The 12,284-nt window shown below is 38.5% G+C and overlaps 1 protein-coding gene across 1 annotated transcript in view; it reads left to right on the forward strand.

The window, feature by feature from the left end:
• Window positions 1–12,284, forward strand: part of LOC147321492 (dual specificity calcium/calmodulin-dependent 3',5'-cyclic nucleotide phosphodiesterase 1A-like) — a 45,480-nt gene that overhangs the window by 14,078 nt on the left and 19,118 nt on the right. The window contains exons 4-10 of the mRNA XM_086305389.1: window positions 1,132–1,245; window positions 2,253–2,435; window positions 3,458–3,524; window positions 3,806–3,922; window positions 4,201–4,341; window positions 4,815–4,915; window positions 5,488–5,616. Of these exons, the coding sequence (XP_086161515.1) occupies window positions 1,132–1,245; window positions 2,253–2,435; window positions 3,458–3,524; window positions 3,806–3,922; window positions 4,201–4,341; window positions 4,815–4,915; window positions 5,488–5,616 (852 nt within the window). The remainder of the gene's footprint in view (window positions 1–1,131; window positions 1,246–2,252; window positions 2,436–3,457; window positions 3,525–3,805; window positions 3,923–4,200; window positions 4,342–4,814; window positions 4,916–5,487; window positions 5,617–12,284) is intronic.

A 12,284-nucleotide genomic window follows, 5' to 3' on the forward strand; every position in this document is an offset into this window, starting at 1 on the left:
GATTTTCTGTCCCAGTCCAGCCCTACAGGTTAATACTGGCAGTGTCACCATGCCAGCTGACTGTATTTCATCATCAGCCAGTGTTGTTCTTGATCAATATTACCAAAGTTTACCATAAGGCAGCATAGCAAGTATTTACTTGCTTTCAGGTTTTATTCAAATGTTAGTCTTTTCAGTTGTTTCCCCACTTTTTTCCTGTTTCAAAATCACCAGTTTGTGAGAAGATTATCTTCTTTTTTTAATAGGCACAAAGTTTTGCAATTGGCATTGGCTAATTTGTCAATTGTTTGTTACAAATGTTTGTATTTTAATATTCAAAAATGTTTTTGCCCAAAACATATGTGCACTATATGTCAGTAAAAATACTATGCAAATATTGCTGTCCTTGAATGCTGAATAAACACTGACTGATTGTATCTCTTGTACTTTATCAACGCAGTATCTAAAAACTTTGCACCATAGTGGTTAAAATCTCATTCTAATAAGAGTTAAAAGCGCATTCGGTTATTAGGTTTATAGGATTATTGAATTATGGTTAACGGTTGGTAGAATTTTTTTTTTAAACATTATCTGCCAATTACATCTGCCACCCTTCTCCAAATCTGTGCCCCTACCTGGCCCCCCAACAAAAATTTTCTAGACACGCCACTGCACACACTATTCCAAAAAAAAAAGCAAAATTTTCACTGACTCATCCCTGTTGCTGTTAGCAAACTAATTACATTAGTAGAAATATATTTAGCTTATAATTAAAATTGGGTGGGGGGAAACAACAGCCATTTTCTTAACAGAAACATTTCTGCTCTGAACTGGAAGAAAAAACCCTGAGTAGAAAGCTCACATCAAGACAATAGACCCTGTGCACGAGAAAATGCTGAACCAGGTTCAGGGAGGGGCAGCCCTTTGCTGCGACCAAGGTTTTCTCAAAATTTCTCAATTATCTATAAAGCCCACATTATTTTTGGGAGGTTTGGAAGGTTAACCCAGCACTATCTTCAAAGGAATACTCCAGACCTTTCTCCCATTTGGTTTTGGCAATAAGTGATTTGTTCTCCGGGAGAGTTAAGATCTCAAGCACATGGTGTGTTAACAGTTTTGAGGTGATACTGAGATATGGGCTATTTGTTCTAGGTTACGGTGTCTTGTTAAACAGCTGGAGAAGGGAGAAGCATCTGTGGTGGAACTGAAGAAAAACCTGGAGTTTGCCGCCTGTCTCCTTGAATCTCTCTGTTCTGAGGAAAACAGGTAAGGAGCTTTTAGCTAATTTCCCCATGTATAGACTTTAATCAGTGGTGGAAAAATAAAATAGTCAGTATTTCAATAAGACAATGTAATACTCACAATGCAATAAAACTTTTTTATATGTTGCGCTATGCCAAACATATTATGAGGCCTGGGAGCTTGAGGGTCCTGCGCAGTATCTTTGCTGTTCCTTGGAGTGTGCTCTTCTGGACAAAGATTTAGGATTTTGTTCCTGGGATTTGCTGGAGTCAGTCACCTAGCTTTAGGGTCAGTGCACCAAATGCTCAAATTACCACAGGGACCACTGTTACCTTCACTCTTCTTGAGTTCTTCTCTGAGCCCTTGGTACTTTTCCAGCTTCTCATGTTCCTTCTTTCTGATGTGTTTGTCATTTGGTATGGCTACATCTATCGCTACAGCCGTCTTCCTCTGGTTGTCCACCACTATTATTTCCGGGTGGTTAGCCATCACCAGCTTGTCCGTCTGTATCTTTAAGTCCCACAGGATCTTAGCTTGGTCATTCTTGACTAGCCTAGGGGGCGTCTCCCATTTTACCAGTTTTCATGGCCTCAGGTATGACAGTACTGCTCCTTGTGGCTGTCTATCTTGTATCCAAGCATCTACTGTTCACTGTGGTGTGGTCTTGGTTACATTGGGGGGGTCTAGCCTAGGGAACTTTTCTGGATAAAGATGCTCTGGTTGGGAGTTGAACTCCTGACCTGAAGTTTCAAAGGTGTCTCTTTTACCAGCATAGAGGATGGCACTGGCCACAGCATACGCATAAAAAGTCCTGAGCATTGTCACTCACAGGTTTCTCTACAAATATTTTATCTTATTTTATTTCATTTTATTTTGTCCTTAATGTGAAGCTCTTTGGTCACAACTTGCCATTTTAAAGTGCTGTTTTAATTAAACTTGGCTTGGCTTGGTTCATTTAAGATGAGGATGATAGATTAATTATTTTAGAAGATGAAAATGTACATTCAGTGTTTTTGTGAATGGTCTTGCAGACAACTGGGGCACCAAGATGATGAGCTGAGTGATATCCAGTCAGACTCTGTACCACTGGAGGTTCGTGACTGGTTGGCCTCCACTTTTACACGGCAGAGAACCCTGTTGCTACACCACAGTGAAGACAAACCACACTTCCGCAGCATCGTCCGTGCAGTACAGGCTGGGATCTTTGTGGAGAGGTTTGGCTTAAGACAGCTATAAAAAATACAAGTCAGTTTAACAAGTCAGCATAGTAACAGAACAGAAGCCTAGGTAGCAATAAAAAGTGTGTACATTTGTTTTTCTATTTTCTTGTCTATTTATTTGAAAAAAAAAAAGCATCACACATTTCTGTAACTAAAACATATGTTGAGAAGTTCGGCCAAATGGTACTTTTTTCTTGTAATGGTTTTGATTAACATACAGTGAACAATTTGGATAAGGCCCCGAGATGCATCATTTTGTTTCCATGGATAAGACACAAACAATAGAAATGGACTGGCATATATATCATTTCTCTAGACTTGATGAACACTTGTTGCACTACCAGTCACATCCACCAATTAGAATTAATCTTAAATCTATCTTGATGTTCTTCAGCTATCTTACATCCCAAAAGTTAATTAAGAATCAGCAGTTAAACTAACAACTTGTCTCTGAGCTCTTGGGATACTGGAGTGATCAGAGAAAATCTATTTAGTACCTAGTAATAGCTTTGAATTACCCCTTTACCTTTGAATAGCATATTATGGCCGCAACTCAGGTCAACAGATATTATATTAGAATGGCTTGGGAGCCAATCCGAACCACTCAGTACAACACATATTATTCTCAAAATAAATTACGCAGATTATAGAAGTAATGCCAGAAATATAAACATTACTTTATCAATATAGAAAATGGAATGGTAAAAAAAATTGAGGTTGACAAGGTTTTAATAGAATAGATTTATTTTCCCCTTAGACTGAATAACAATTTAGAATAAACAAAAGTTAATCTTTCTTTATTATTTGGCCTAATATTGCAGTACTGCTTCAAAACTCTGGGGATCTTCTATTTTGGGGATGGATTTAAAAAAAAAAAAAAATTGCCTCTGATTATTCCTTCTCCAAAATAAATGTAACATATTCAAATTAATAAATGAGTTACCATACTGGGCATAGTGCATTTGTTCATTTGGTGTGTGCTTGTGTTGCTGTGTACTTTTGTCTGTGGGTTACAGGATGTTCAGACGAACCTCCAACATGACTGGTCTCAGTTATTCCCTAAATGTCATCACTATGCTTAAGGTATAAATGCACATGTACTTGGTGATTTCTTTAAAAATAAAATCAGTGACATGTATGTGAGTCTGCATTCAGTTTTAATCTCAGTATTAAAATGTCATGAGCAAGTTATACAATAGAGAGTTAACAGATTAAGGCCAGGGAAAAAGTTTTCTATCTACCATACTAATATGCAGGAACAAAAACTGCCATTTTGTGTATGACTTAGGTAAGACAAGGTACACAAGGACACACTCGTTTATGTTATTCAAATGATAATAAAACTGGTTTCTATGTGTCTGTAGCATGTAGATATGTGGTCGTTTGATGTGTTTGCACTGAATGATGCCAGCGGAAACCATGCTCTGAAAATTGTCTTCTTTGAACTGCTCAACAGATATAACCTGATTAATCGTTTCAAGGTAAACTCAAATAAAGACAGCTTCCATATATCATTTAAATGATTGACCCTCATATTATTTTAAGTTTTAAAGGGAATTTCTAATTCTAAAACAACAAGGTCTGCAGTTTTGTTTAAGAAGTGCAATACTTTAATAACCTTGTGAAAAAATTTCCCATACAGACTATAAATGACTTTTTGTTTTGTTTTTTATGTGGTGTTATCTTTTAAAGTGATGTAATCATATACGACTTAATTTTGCAGTCATCATGCTTCTCTCCTGCATTGTCTCAATATCAGATTCCTACCTCTGCACTCACATCATTTGTGGAGTCACTGGAAATGGGATACAGCAAATACAAAAACCCCTACCACAACTTGATACATGCTGCTGATGTCACACAAACGGTCCATTACCTGCTCATTAAGAGTGGAATAATGGTAAGTCTTGCTTGGTTAATGGTGATTTAAAATGTAACCAGGAAAACTGCTTTGCTTCTTTCGAGTTCTCAAAGAGACTTTTTCATATCTTGAAGTAATGGACTCTTTTTTTTCTTTACTGTTATGACCTGCTAGCAAGCCACAACATTTAAAACCTTAAAACTACCCCACATCCTGATAAAACATTAAAGGGGAAACACTGCTGCAATCCAATAGTCGGTATACCTTTGTCTTTTTTGTACAGATTTTGATCATTCTTTAGGTTTGTCTTTGGGGAGTCCATTAATCTTGCAGTTCAAGAAAGACCAGTATACTTTTAAAGCAATTCTAAACACAGAACTCATGAAGCCTTAGATTTAAGTGGCTATTGAATTTTTTTTATATTAACAATTGTGTAAAGCAATATTATATTCATATTTATTGCTTGTTTGTTTGTTACTACATACAAAATGCATCATCTCACTTTCTTTCAGCACTGGCTAACTGAGCTGGAGATCTTTGCCATTATTTTTGCAGCTGCCATCCATGACTATGAGCATACAGGGACTACTAATAACTTCCATATTCAGACCAGGTAATTCCTACTGAGCAACATTCAAATTATTGCAGTTTCTGAGGGGCTCTAGTGTTATTTAAAAGTCGTAAATAATTTTACTTGTAAAACGCCCTCCCAGGGAGGCCCCCTCTTCCTGAAGGACCAGAGAGGGGTCTCTCTAGCTGTCTATTGTCTAATGTTGCCTGGGTGTCCCTGCCTATATCTAACCTACTCTACAATACTTAACCATGTGGAATAAAGTGTTTAAAGTCATAATATTGTTTTTTTAAAAAAAAAAAAAATTCCCCGCTCGCCCCTGCGGGCGGTCAATCCTTCAAGATCGGGTCCTCTACCAGAGGCTTGGGAGCTTGAGGGACCTGCACAGTATCGTTCCTAGGACTGTGCTCTTCTGGACAGAGATGTCCGATGTTGTTCCCGGGATCTGCTGGAGCCACTCGCCTAGCTTGAGAGTCACTGCACCTATATGTATATATATATATATATATATATATATATATATATATATATATATATATATATATATATATATATATATATATTACCAAACAAGAAAAAAATCTGTGATGACAAATTTTCTGTGGCATTTGCAGGTCAGACACGGCGCTATTTTACAATGACCGAGCTGTTTTGGAGAACCATCATGTCAGCGCTGTCTATCGCCTTCTACATGATAATGAGGAAATGAATATTCTCTCTAATCTTTCAAAGGAAGAGTGGAGGTAAACAGTAAACAGTATTCAAATATTCTCAATTTGTGTAGCTGCTCCACATCTGTCATGGTCCTGTCCCAGTTTTTGAGTTTCTGTTGTGGACTTTTCAATTTAAGAAACTTTTCTTCAGTGCTTGTATTATTTGGTCTTAATTTTGTGAAAAAACATAATGCTTTTGTTATCTATATTTCTTGTTCTTGATTCGTGTTTGATTGTGTTAGTACCCTTTTGTCTCCAGTCTATCCTAATCTCTTTTCTCTATTATGTCAATGCCTCCTGTACCAGTCAGTCATGTCTCATTGTCTCACTCTAAGTCAAGCTCATGCATCTTAGTCCTGGGCCCTGTGCTTCGTACGTCGCTTACTACATCCAAGATCAAATGAAACATCCAAGACCAAATCATCGCGCTAACTCTGAGCTCGCTATTCCGGTTCCCCGAACACACCTGTTGTTGACGATTAGTATAGCTGGATGAAGTAATGTGAGATCACTGGGTGGCCCAACAGGGGCTACGCATCGATAGTAGAAACATTGATCGGCAACCCTTTGATTGGTCGGCGAAAATGTCGAAGGAGCGCGCTCGGTATTTTTCGGCAGCAGAGCAAGAACTCTTGAGTGAGGGATTTCAGGAGTTTCAGAGTTTAATTAAAACGCAAGGGAACACTGCAAAGGCTGCAAAAGCAAGGAGAGAGGGCTGGCAGAAAGTTGCTGACAAATCAAACTCGTAAGTAATCCAATAATAACAATAATAATGGAGTGGATTTATATAGCGCTTTTCAAGGCACCCAAAGCGCTTTACAATGCCACTATTCATTCACTCTCACATTCACACACTGGTGGAGGCAGCTACGGTTGTAGCCACAGCTGCCCTGGGGCAGACTGACAGAAGCCAGGCTGCCATATTGCGCCATCGGCCCCTCTGGCCAACACCAGTAGGCGGTAGGGTAGATTTATCATATCACACCATATTATCCAATATTATATTACATTATATTATATTATAATATGTTATATTATATCCCCTTTCACATTAGAGCCACAACAGGACCCACTAGAACATGGGAACAAGTAAAAGTGAAATATAAGAATATTCTACAGAATGGTAATATTTATCACTTATATTGCTTGTCGTCTCTTGGAAAGAGACCCTGGAATACTCTGTTTGTTTGTTCATAACAGCAACCAAGAAAAGGGCAGAGCAAAGAAAAAGACAGGTGGTGGTCCTGCACCCCCTCGTCAACAAGTTGGTTAAGTGAATAATACCCTCACGGGAAAATCGATATCTCTCTATGAGCACACTGTCGCGCTGAGCTAAAGGATCCTGTCTATCCCGCAATATACGCTGAATTCTGAGGACTCTCCTTATCAATCTTGCACCTTCTGCAATGGGTTGCTCGCGTAAACGGACAGGACATGGCTGCGACAGACTTCCCAAATCCACCTTCGCTTTTATAGCCGTGGTCTCTCATCTTGATTACACGAAGTAATTTACAATTACTACTCTGAAATATGAATTACATCTGTAATAATCACATACATGTAATAGAATGTTAATAGTACATTTCCCTTTTTTAGGGAATGACCTGTATGTATCTGTGTGAAATCAATAAAAGGATCAAGTGCTGCATTATCTTTAGTTACATTGATGTTATTTATTTATGGTGAAACAGTGGTGGAATATCGCTGTTGCTTTCGTATGAATGACGCGGACATACCTGCGTGGCCACGATCTAATCCTGTTTACATAAAGTAAACCTGCTCCCCAGCAGGTTTACGCTTACGGCTCTGTTGCTATGACAGCAAGTCCCGGATGGGCTTCGGGGAACCGAACGATCCAGGATCACGCGAAATCGTCAACAATCTCATCCAGCTAACTCACTTAGCGCGGTACGAAGAACAGGCCCCTGGTCCTTGTATTTCAAGGATCAGTTACCTCCTGTTACCTCCTGAGAGTTTACTTTTCTCATGTTTCCCAGCGTTTCCTATTCCTAGTTTATATTTCCAGTTCAGGTTCCATAAGTTTCAGCTTTTTTGTTTTCCTTTTCCTTTGTTGGAAGTAAACTTCATACTGCATACATCTTAAGATAGCTAAAGTCAACAAAGAGCAGCCTGGTGTTACTCCCCTGTTAGGGCTCTAGACTAACTTTTTGCCATGGGCGTACTGGTACGCCTAACTTTTCAAAGTTAGGCGTACTGGCACAAAAGTTAGGCGCACACAAATTTTATAATAATTTATATAATATAATGTGTTTTTCTGGATACACTGTTCTTTTTCAGCATTTAAAGATTGATGACACCGTGTCAGAGCACTGGCTATGAATTTCAGAAGGATCAGGCCTTAACTTAACAGAAAAGTTAGCAATAGTTCTTTTCCTATTACAGCTACAACCACTTCTGTCGTGCCTAGGCTGCTCACTAGGGCTGGGTATCATCACTGATTTCTATAATCCATTCGATTCCGGTTTTCAAAGTCCTGATTCGATTCAACTTAGCCTCAGACAGTTAGAAATATTATAATTCTGATCATTTATCAGTACTGACTTCATCAGAATTGTGAACATCACAGCAGATGCCTTTGTGTGAAAGTAACTGAGAATAAAACACAGAAAAAGATGAAGGAGATTTTCCTGGTCTGGCTTTTTATAGCAGATAACCTTAAAAATATTCTACAATGTTCTGCATATAAAGTTTAAATTTCTTCAGTATTGAACAGTGTTGGTTAAGTTACTTGAAAAAAGTAATCAGTAACTAATTACTGATTACTTCCCCCAAAAAGTAATCCCGTTACTTTACTGATTACTTATTTTCAAAAGTAATTAATTACTTAGTTACTTAGTTACTTTTTAAAAACACGATTTACAACCTGAAGAGGTTCAAGTTCAAGTTCAACTTTATTGTCACTTCAACCATATACAGTTTAAAAATACACAGTGAGGCGAAACAACGTTCCTCCAGGAACCAAGGTGCTACAAGACAAGTTAGTGCAAAAAAAATAATAATATATAATATATCTAGTAATAATATTGTGCAAAAGAGCATTTACAGGTTGGTGTGTGCGATGGTTTGGTGGTGTAGGTCAGTGTGTTTGCGCCATCCGTCTCCTCAGCAAAAAAAAAAAGGGGGACTGACTGATAAACACGCACACACACACATACACTAACATTATCACTCAGCTTAACTCAAATACCTCAAAAACATTGAGACTGGACTGACTAACCAACACAAGCGCAAACACACTGACCTACACCACCAAACCATCGCACACACCAACCTGTAAATGCTCTTTTGCACAATATTATTACTAGATATATTATATATATATATATATATATATATATATATATTGTGATAAAGCGATAGATCTTTCAGCCCAATTCTACTTTTTCTACATAATCCATCATACAAAATGTAATCAAATGGAAAAGTCTCTTTTTTTTTAACTTGTTTTATCAGTTTTAATCTTTTAACTTTATGCATCAAGCAAAAATTTAATTATATGCAACATTCTCTGAGTTGAATAAATTAGTTTAACATTTAAACCTATTTTCTACACATTCCAGCACATAAAATAAAATATTTTTTGTGTTTACACTCACTCTTTCAAATAGATGCAAGTAAAACACAGCAGAACATAAATAAAGTCAAAGACTCAGCGGTCCTGTTGCTCTATTTTCACCCAGTGGCGTGTCCAGCGGGGTGGCCTGGGGGGGCACAGGCTTCCCCCCCAACCAGACTGGCCACCCCAGGTGCCACCCCAAAGGCAAAACAATAAAATTCAATCAAATATCAAATGTCCGATTATGTTTTCACGGTGAAGCTCAGATATCCGAGTGTAAGTGAATGCAGCATCGGCTTCTGCGCTATGTGCATCACGTTAGCAAAGGTAGGAGAGCCAAGCACGAAAGACGGCACCGCAGGAAACAATTTTTCGGTGAAAGAAAATGAGGACAGAATAAATGTCCCGGTAAGTAATATTAAGTTTGTTGAGTTTAGTAAACTTCGGTGAAATTAGAATACCAAAGAAAAAATAACAGTTAAAGAATTATTGCAGCCATCGAATATATCAGACAGTATGCTACTGAGGGGAGCTAAGATAAGAGTTATGAGTTATAAGATATAATCTAAGTCGTAACATTGCTGTATGGAGCTGCAGATTTGGTTGCAGGTTAACATAGCAGGACTGGCCATCGGGCATACCGGGCATGTGCCCGGTGACTTATTTATTTATTTATTTTGTAATGGCATGAACAATGAGAGGTGGTGGATTGGCCAGATGCAGGTCGATGTGTAAAAATAACTCAGTTGTTTGGTGGTGGCTATGGCGGTGCTTCCACAGAGGCCAGCAGGTGGATGAGGGAAGGGGAGGCAGGAGGAGAGCCCCGAGGCAGCCGCCAGTCCGAGTGTCAGGTGAACTGAACTTCAGGTAAGAAGTTATGATCTGCAGTCTATCTGGGTCAGATATAAACCAAGTTTAGGTGTAGTTTATTTTCGTTGTGCTGACTATTTACCCTCAGTTGCAATAACTCGTACTGCGTTCTAGCCAGCTTGACGGAGTTTTTATACAACTGGGTGGGTGCTATGATGTTACTGATAGTGAACTTTATTTTATTCATAAGGTTAGTTAGTAGAGTTGCCAACGGCTCCTTAAAAAAATGGGATGGTCCCTCATTCAGAGAAAATATTACATACAATATTTCGTATTGAGCTGAGAAGAGACGCAGTTTGTCCCGGACTTTCGCTATAATGAAAAAAAGACACAAAGCTGGAGTTATTCTGTCGTTATGCTGCACAGCTGCCTCTTCTTCTCTCGTTCTCTCCCCCTGCCTCTCCTGTTGCTACTTCAATCATGAAACTGATCAATGATCAGCTGATCGGCTTTTCTCTCTTGTTTATTTATCGCCCACTTTGCGCCAGAAAGAGGAAACTAGCAGATGTCGCGCTAAACAACAGCAGCACGTTTAAGCTTGATCAGCTGTTGTTAGAATTTATTTAATATTAATTTCTTTGATCAGCTGTTGTTAGAATTTATTTAATATTAATTTCTAGTATCAGCTGATGTTTGCTGGAGCCACAGCTGTAAAACTGCAGGTCATGATGTCGGCTTGGATATGTGGTGAGAGGGAAACATTAAGATGAAACCAGGAGATGTCCTTACTGAATCATCAGAGCTGAACAGGTGATGGAGAAACAGGTTTACCTTTTAGGTGACATGAATGAGTTGAAGGGAAGTTATGAACTGTTTCTTGGAGACAAATAACACCAGGATCCTTTTTTATGTAGCTGACAGCTGGTAACTGTGCAGGGGTGGATCTAGGAAAGTTTTGCCAGGGGGCCAGGTAGGGCATTAACAGGGAGAGGGGGGCACAAAGAAATACTTTTCTTTCTTACTCTCATTTAAAATATCTAGCTTTTATTAAATAATTATCTAAATCTTACAACCAAAGTTTTTATCTGATGTAAAATGTATAGAAATCATACATATACCAACAAGACAGTGTACATCACTGTCACAACAGCATTTGTTTTCATTCAAAGTCTTTATGGCTTTAATACCTGGTGGGCCGGTCTCTAGTCAAAATGCCCGATTTTCTGTCCCGGTCCAGCCCTGCAGGTTAATACTGGCAGTGTCACCATGCCAGCTGACTGTATTTCATCATCAGCCAGTGTTGTTCTTGATCAATATTACCAAAGTTTACCATAAGGCAGCATAGCAAGTATTTACTTGCTTTCAGGTTTTATTCAAATGTTAGTCTTTTCAGTTGTTTCCCCACTTTTTTCCTGTTTCAAAATCACCAGTTTGTGAGAAGATTATCTTCTTTTTTTAAATAGGCAGATAAAATTTTACATTGGCATTGGCTAATTTGTCAATTGTTTGTTACAAATGTTTGTATTTTAATATTCAAAACTGTTTTTGCCCAAAACATATGTGCACCATATGTCAGTAAAAATACTATGCAAATATTGCTGTCCTTGAATGCTGAGTAAACACTGACTGATTGTATCTCTTGTACTTTATCAACGCAGTATCTAAAAACTTTGCACCATAGTGGTTAAAATCTCATTCTAATAAGAGTTAAAAGCGCATTCGGTTATTAGGTTTATAGGGTTATTGAATTATGGTTAATGGTTGGTAGAATTTTTTTTAAACATTATCTGCCAATTACATCTGCCACCCTTCTCCAAATCTGTGCCCCTACCTGGCCCCCCCCAACAAAAATTTTCTAGACACGCCACTGTTTTCACCTGTAAAGCAGGACTGCGGTAGGCGGAGGTTTACCCTGGTGCAGGTGTGCCACGGTCAGTTGAAGAATCCGCGAGTTTCTCTGTGAATTTCGCATTACGTCGTTGCGCACTCGGTGCTTGCTTGGAAGTTTAGGGGTTTTTTTCGCTGTAAAAAGAAGTTTTCTTCCCACACACGATGGACGCTAATGTTTTTGTCACTTTTTATGGAATCAAACTCAGAGTAAGGTCAGTACTTCCACGCTTTAAACGCTGCACGCTCACACTCTCTCCCACAATCGATATGTGATCCACTGTTGATCTGCACACAGCTGTTGTCACTAACGGCGCACTCGCTTACGTCACTGTCATGAGACATTCTCGCAAAAAAATCACGGTTTTAGTAATGCAGTAACGCAAAAACGGTAATCTAATTACCGTTTTTGCAATAGTAATCC

Source organism: Aulonocara sp. 'chitande type north' Nkhata Bay, linkage group LG9 (genome assembly GCF_057382095.1).
Source record: "Aulonocara sp. 'chitande type north' Nkhata Bay isolate Kocher_YH1m ecotype deep benthic linkage group LG9, A_spYH_male_GT1.1, whole genome shotgun sequence".
NCBI classification, from domain to species: Eukaryota; Metazoa; Chordata; class Actinopteri; order Cichliformes; family Cichlidae; genus Aulonocara; species Aulonocara sp. 'chitande type north' Nkhata Bay.